This window comes from Varanus komodoensis, unplaced genomic scaffold (assembly GCF_004798865.1).
Source record: "Varanus komodoensis strain SLA01 unplaced genomic scaffold, ASM479886v1 scaffold1, whole genome shotgun sequence".
NCBI classification, from domain to species: Eukaryota; Metazoa; Chordata; class Lepidosauria; order Squamata; family Varanidae; genus Varanus; species Varanus komodoensis.
This window is the reverse complement of record NW_025335268.1, coordinates 71,235,761-71,243,537: the sequence shown is the minus strand read 5'-3', so window position 1 is coordinate 71,243,537 and position 7,777 is coordinate 71,235,761. Positions and strand designations below refer to the sequence as shown.

Sequence of the window (7,777 nt, the reverse complement as noted above, 5' to 3'; positions counted from 1 at the left end):
GTGACAAATACCATCCATAGAACATTTTATATAAGTTTTCTTTATACGAAGTTGCTAATGTTACTTTAATGTTTCTTTCCCATAGTTTTTTCCACTTTTCTAGTTCAACATTAAATCCAAAGTTTTGTGCCCATATTATCATAGTTTCCTTAACCTGTCCTCCTTCCATTTTCTTGTCAAGTAAAAAATCATATAGTCTTTTTCTCATCTGTTTTAAGCATCACTTGATCAAATTCTGTTAGGTCTCTATAGAACCCTCATGTTTTACAATCCTTGGCATATCTTGATTGCATCTGCACCTTATACCACCAGGAAATATTAAGTCCCTGTTCTTGTATTTCTTGCTCCAGTTTCAGGCCACCATCCTTATCCAGGATATCACCATATCTTATGATTTTTTCAAAGTTCAATACATTTGGATATACAAAAGCTTCCATAGGTGAAAGCCATCTTGGTAATTTATTATACAGTTTTAGCTTTATTTTTCCCACACTGACATTAAAGATCTTCTAATAAAATGATGCAGGAAGAACCCATGTGACTTAGCTTTTTCATACCACATATAAGCATGCCATCCCATCTGCAAGTCATGACCTTCAAGATACAAAATTCTCTTATTTCGCAACGTTACCCATTCTTTTAGCCAAGTTAAAACAGACGCTTGATAATACAACATCCAATCAAGGAGACCAAAACCTCCATTCCTTTTAGCTTCCTGAAGCATTTTTAATTTAATCCTTGGTTTCTTTTTTCTCCAGCTAAATCTCGAGATATGAAAGTTTAAGTCCTCAAAGAATTTTTTATCAATTTTTACAGGAATCATTTGAAACAGAAACAAAAGTTTAGGTAATATATTCATTATGACAAGTGCTATTCTTCCCATCAAATTGTAAATTGGCGCATTTTTCCAAAAAGCCCTTAATATCCTTCAATAATGTATCATAATTATCTTCTTTCAAGGTAGTACATTTAGCTGTAAGAGAGATTCCCAAGTATTTAATCTTTTTAACAATCCGCAAGTCTACTTGTTCCTGGAGTCTTTCTTTTTGTTCTCGCGTAAGGTTTTTAACTAACAATGTCATTTTTTTCTCTATTTATTTTCATTCCCATAACTTCACCATAGAAACATAGAAACAGAGCGAGTCAGAAGGGGCCTCCCGGGCCATCGAGTCTGACCTCCGGCACCAGCCGGCTCCACTCACGACATGCCCACCATGTGCATGTCCAGCCTGCCCTTGAACACCCGCACGGATGGGGCCTCAGCCACCTCCCATGGAAGCCCCTTCCACACCCTCTAACACATCTATTCAGTACCTCTAAAATCATAATGAACAAGAAGGGTGACAGAGGACATCCTTGTCTTGTGCCCTTTTGAATCTATAGGGTTTGAAAGTTCTCCATTAATTAAGATCCTGGCTGATTGCTTTTGATAAATACTTGATACCGCATTCATAAATCTTTCACCAAACTCCATTTGAATCAGCTGTTGTCTCATAAACTGCCAATTAACATTATCAAAGGCTTTTGGGGCATCTAAAAACAATAAGGCCAGTGGTTTTTCGGTATGTATCTCATAATACTCTAAAATATCCAAGATAGTTCTCAGGTTATTCTTCATTTGTCTTTTTGGCAAAAAGCCATTCTGGTCTGGATGGATAAAGTCTATTAATAACTTCTTTAATCTTTCTGCGAGTATGGAAGCAAAAATTTTGTAATCCACATTTAATAGTGATCTAGGTCGGTAATTTTGAATCTGTGCCACATCCATATCTTCTTTCGGTATTAATGTGATATTTGCCTCGGTCCAAGTAGCCGGTATCTTAGCATTTAACAAAGCTTCATTACATATGTCTTTTAAGAGTGTGGCAAAAATTGCTTCAAAAGATTTGTACAACTCGGCTGGTAGTCCGTCCGGGCCAGGAGTTTTGTCATTCTTTTGTCGTTTGATTGCTTCTACTACTTCCATGATTGTGACGTCTCGGTTTAATAATTTTTGATATTTCTCTGGTAGTTTTGGTAACTTTTCCTTTTGAATATATTCTTTAACTTTCTCGATTGAAATCTCCTCCTTCTGATAAAGCTTTGTAAAAAAGTCTTCCACTATTTTCTTGATCTGTGCACTCTGTGAATGTAGCTGTCCTTCTCTGCCTTTCAATTTCACGAGCAATCTCTTCTCTTTTTCTTTCTTAACTTCATGTGCTAACCATCTCCCTGGTTTATTAGCATTTTCGAAGAAATTCTGTTTGGTCAATTTCATTTGTTTAGTAAGCTCATTTGTATCCAAAAGGTTTAACTTATGCCTTAAAATATCCAGCTGAGACTTAAGACTTTGTTTTGATGGGTCCTCCTGCAGCATTTGTTCCAATTTCATCAATTCCTCTACTATCAGTGCTCACTCTGGTTTTTTTTTAATTATTTGCGCTGAGTATGTTATTATCACCCCTTTGACATAGGCTTTGGCTGTATCCCAGACATTCTGTAAAGAAGTTTCTTCTGGTTTATTTATTTGAAAAAAATACTTGCATTTCCTTATTCATCTGTTCTGTGAATTTTTTATCTTTTAACAATGCTTTATCTAGGCTCCATCTGGGCGCCCTTACAGTTCCTTTTAGTAATATGAATTCTGGGTTGTGATCTGCTCAGACATTTGCCTCTGTTTCAGCTTCTATCAGATCTGGTACTAAGTCTGGAGTTATCCAAACCATATCAATTCTAGACCACGACCTATGTCTATTTGAGTAAAACGAGTATTTGGCAGAAGATGGATTTTTGTGCCTCCAAGCGTCTGTCAATCTAAATTCCTCAATCCTGTTAGAGCAGGACTTTGGGAGTATCCTCAAAGCAGCATAGCATGTTTTCCTGGAGAGAAAGGTAGTTTGAAAAGCGTTGCTTTTCACGCAGCTGGAGAAAACTTGCCTTAATAAAGATCCAAGGGCTGGAGGAAAGGGAGGAGCATAACTCCCATCTTCCATATCTGGACTGGGGCCTGAAAGAGCAAAGGAAAGGTCAGTGTGAAGCAAGCACGTTTCAGAACAGTGCCCAGTTCTGTCCTGAAAGCAAATATAATTCAACTAGCTCATCGATTCTAAATGTACAGTTAGTGTTGATATTTCTAGCTATGTCTTTATATTTACATATGTGAATTATGATGGATATGCGTGTTTGTGAAATTCTTTGTCCTCTGGGTCTGAGCACCAGATCTTTTCAGTACCTAGAATCTCCCCAGACTTTGTCACTCCCATACTGAAGATGGAAACGGAGCTGGTGTTGGAGCCTTGGTTCAGGGCTCCTTCGTGCTTCGTTAAAAGACGGAAACGTTTCAGCCTGTGCAGTTTTCATGGCTTCAGTATCCTACAACTCCCCTGGGTCAACCACATCTTCTACTTTGTCAGTCAAGTATTTATTTATTTATAAAATTTGTATGCCGCCAATTACTTGCGCCTCTGGACGGCTTACAGCAGAAATAAATTGACAACCCACTCTGGCTGCAAGTTAATAAAATACAACAATAAAGTCAATATTAAAACATGTTAAAATATTGATTACATAAAAAGGTCTTAACCTGGCGCCGAAAAACATATAATGACGGCACCAGGTGGACCTCTCTGGGGAGCGCATTCCATAGGCGGGCGCCACCGCAGAGAAGGCCCTCCTCCGGGTACTTAGCCTCCTCATCTCCTTCAAGGAGGGCTCCCGGAGCAGGACCTCCGTCTCAGATCTCAAGGGGCAGGAGGGCTCATGGGGAAGAAGGCGTTCCTTTAGGTATCCTGGTCCCAAGCCAGGATAAGTAGAGAACTTAAGCTCCTAACTCACTGTTTGGTGACATTTAAGGAAGCCTTTGGCCGAGCAAGAAGTTGGGAATAATTTGTGTCACAGTCTTTCTTCCTTTCAGGTGCAGCGTCCCGCCCGATGGACACCATTGCAATGTTGCTGAGATTCCTGCTCTGTGTTTGCGTGTGTTTCCTTGAGGCTGCAAAGGCCGAGGTGGTGAAGGACTTTAAAAACTGCCTTGGGTTCTTCTTAGATAAGACCCCACCCGATGCCTCCCTCACACCACCCAACCCAGCCAGGATCTGCCAGTTCTACAAGAACAGCTATCGCTTCGCCACCATGTATGACCGAGAGAAGCGCATCCCGATCTATTCTGCCTATAAGTGCAAACCTGGAAAAGGCCCGAGGTATCCGGGCTGGATGATAGAGCCCCAGGTAGGGCGGCTGGCCCGGCCAGTCTGAGACCACCTGGCCGGTTGCTCGCCTGTTCTCTTCCCTTCACTGTGTCTGCTTTCGGGTCCACCTACTCTGGGGTGGCCCCGTTCCTCCAAGGGAGACCTGATTCCCCCCCTGAGCCTGCTCCATGCACCTGATTTCACAGTCAGAAAACCAGGGAGAAGGGAAGCCACTTGTGTTGGAGATATTGAAAACTTGATCAACTGCAAATATATTGTGGGTGTGGATTGTCGCTAAGGAGAGGCACCCCTTCCAATCACAGGGCATCTCTGGGGAGAGGCATCGTCCTGCCACACGGGGTTGACTGGATGCCTGTCCACTCCCGGTCCCTGGTGGAAGCTGATCTTGTCCAGAGATGCTGTGGATTATGGGCATGTTTCTGCCTTCTGTGGGGCTGTGCCGGTGGCCCTCTGGAAGGGCAGAAGAGGTGGGTGGAGACAGCCCAGTGGCCCAGTCCTCATCTGAGGCATCCGGTGCCGCCTGCAGTGGGAATTCTGGCCCCCAAGCTATCTGCTTGAGGGCTTCTTCTTCAGAAGGCTTAATTGGATACTCTGAATGGTCTGTAAACGCCCGGTGGCAATGTCTCCTGGTCTCTCCCAATGCAGCATCTCTTCCAGCGGTTTAACCTGCTGCTTCTTCACGGCAACCTAGTGTTCAAATTCTGCCTTTCTTCTGAAATCCGGCCTCAGGGTCGGCTTAATTTTTGCCTAATTTTGTATATTTACATGCACTGGCATCCAGCCCATTTCTGGTTTACCAGTCACTCTGTGAGGCCACACCTTCTGAAGTGCTGTTTACAAAATATTCAGGAAATAGATGAATGAGGCAAGCTGACTTATTCTAAAATGGTACAAGCAATCAGATAAAGCCAAGACATCTAGGCAGCATCAGAAACCAGCTTCCTTTGCACAGAAGTGCATGAGCATCACTTCGTATAATGGGCATGGGAGAACTGGAACTCTTTTTCTTCTTCCCCTCTAGGTGAGGATTTGAGTGCACACCAGTCAAATGTGCATAGGAAATATTCACATTTGCAGAACAGGAGAAACAGGCCTCTCTTCTTTTCCTCTTCCTTCCTTCCCCTTCCCCTTCCCCTTCCCCTTCCTTGCAAGGGGTGCAGGTGGAAGGCTCCAAGATCAGTGGAGTGATGTATTCACTCCAGCTTGCAGCCCAATTTGGGAGTAGCCCCTTTGAAGATCAGACTAGAGCACAGACACCAGAGCAGTGGTCAAAGCAAGCTTGCTTAAAAATCTGAAGTCACCATGTGCCTGAAACAACAAAATAAATTGTTTTCTTCTATATGAGAATATCTATCAAAAACCCAAATATTTATTTTCTTCAACTGCATTTATTTTATTGCATTACTTCAGTCAAAAGCAGAGCCACAAGTTTAAAAGGCAACCCATATTGGCTTTGCGAGTGGGGAGTCATGCCATTAGCATGATTTGTATCTTTCTTTTTTCAGCCATCAGTTCTTTCTTAATTGCAGCTAGTTGAATTGCAACTTTCTTAATTGCAATTAACAGCCTGGGCTGCTTCTGGTGTTACTGCGAACAACTTTTCTACATTACTGCTATTTGCATCCCGAATCTTTTCCTGCAAGAAGCCCAAAGCAGCTTATGGGGTCTTCCTCCTCCCCTCCATTTTACCTTCACAACAACCCTGCGAGGTAGAGTAGGCAGAGAGTCCATGACTGGCCATCAGTCTGAAGCCTAGCCTGAGTCCAGGCAAGTTCTTGAAGGACCACAGAAAAGATGGGAGTCCCCAGAGCAGCCTCAATCTTCCATGCGTTTTGGAGAACATCTCCTGCATGGCGTCAGAGACAGAGGCGTGGGCTGGAACTTGCCTGGAGGATCTGGTCCACGCTTGGCCGTGAAACCCACTGGGCAACTTTGGGCCAGTCCTTGATGCTCAGCTGAGCCTACCTCGCAGGGTTGTCGTAGGGATAAAATAGAGAAGATGCGGTGGACAGGCGTCTCCCAAGAACAAATATGGGATCCACACGTAACAACGGCTGCAGTACCAAACTCCCAGGCGTTCTGAACACGGGCCGTGCTGTGGGGCTGATGCGGCTGCAGCCCCAGGCACCTGGAGGGCGCTCCCCCGGGAACGCGAGCACCCCAGCCGAGTCAAGAGCTCCATTCTCTCTCACCTGGCGATCACGCCCACGTTTTCCCTCTGCTTTTCAGCTGGTAGATCCCAATTTAGGGAAGAGCATGGAAGACGAGCGCGAGACCAACGTTCCGGTCGTGGGGATAAAAATGAACCAAGCCGTTTTCGGTGATTACCTGGAGGCTCTGAACACGGAGAAGGGGCACCTGACCCCGGTCGGCCACCAACCGGACGAAGACAGCCGAGCCGCGACGTCCACCCTGACCAACGTCGTGCCGCAGTTCAGCAAGCTCAACGAGGACAGCTGGGCCGCCTACGAGGGCCGGGTCAAGAGGGAAGCCGAGGCCTGCCACGAGCTCTTCGTCATCGTGGGAGCGGTGCCCGGCGAAACGTACATCGCGGACCACCGGGTGAACCGGCCCAGCCACATCTGGTCCGCAGCCTGCTGCGTGCGGGATCGGGGCCGGCGGCATTCCTGGGCCGCCATCGCGAAGAACAGCGAGAACAAAGTCAGGGACTGCAGCTTGGGAGACCTGCAGAAGGAGCTCGCTGAGCTGTATGGGAAGGGAGCTGTCCATCTTTTCAGCAGGGCCTGCGCATAGGCACCCCGCGAGTTTTTGTTTTGGCTTGAAATATTCTAAGGTTTATGAGTTTTATGTTTCTTGGTCTTGATATATTCTCTTTCCCCCTTCCTAATTGTCACCTTCTTGGTCCAAGTAATTCATGACAGTCTGCAATAGATCAGCATCTCCAATGCTCTGTCCCTTTGATAGTCGTCTGTGTTCGTGCCTGTGATTCATGGCTTCAGGCTTCAGTAACATGCTGTTATTCTCCCTGCAAGCTGCTTGACCTCCCAACACAATCCGAAGGCTCAGAATTCCGTTCCGCTTGTTCAGTGGGCTTTATTCTTAAATAAGTCACCCAGGACTGCAGCCCTAATTTTGCCAAAGGTATTTTCAGGTGTTTTCACACCTGAGCTGATTCATGTCTACTGTCAGTTTCCTGAATCTTGGCTTGCCATTGTGTGCAAACTGCTGATTGCTTTTAAGACAAGGATCAGGGTCACCTGATAAGGAACGACAAGCCCTGCTGGGTCCGAGGAAGGTCCAGCCAGTCCAGGACTCCACACACCTGGGGGCAAAGCGCCTGTCCCCAGGATCCCTCCAGCAGGAGGGGGCAAGACCTCCCCCTGCCCAAGCTCCTCAGCGGCTGCTGTGTGCAGGTGGGCTGCCTCTGGTCGAGGAGGGACCCCGTGGCCGGCCAGGCTAGTAGCCACGGAGAGCCTCAGCCTCCCCCTCCCCCCCGGCCAACCTCCTTTTAAAGCCGTCCAGATGGGGGGCCACCCCCACTCCCTGGCCCACATGCCAGGAAGGGGCCCTCGAGCGGCCACCCAGGTGGACCCCTTTGGCAGCCCCCATGGCGGGGCTGGTCCTGGGGC

The 7,777-nt window shown here is 46.1% G+C and overlaps 1 protein-coding gene across 1 annotated transcript; it reads left to right on the top strand.

Moving 5' to 3' along the window:
- Positions 1-3,909: 3,909 nt before the first annotated feature.
- Positions 3,910-6,941, top strand: LOC123023608 (endonuclease domain-containing 1 protein-like). The gene is made up of 2 exons (XM_044430468.1): positions 3,910-4,206; positions 6,417-6,941. Exons 1-2 carry the CDS (start codon positions 3,910-3,912, stop codon positions 6,939-6,941), a joined length of 822 nt encoding a protein of 273 aa, XP_044286403.1.
- Positions 6,942-7,777: the final 836 nt, after the last annotated feature.

Excerpts from the sequence above, each read along its gene's own strand:
- LOC123023608 (XM_044430468.1), top strand. The coding sequence starts at position 3,910 with ATGGACACCATTGCAATGTTGCTGAGATTCCTGCTCTGTGTTTGCGTG. Across the intron at positions 4,207-6,416 it reads GCTGGATGATAGAGCCCCAG|CTGGTAGATCCCAATTTAGG; the intron begins GTAGGGCGGCTG and ends TCTGCTTTTCAG.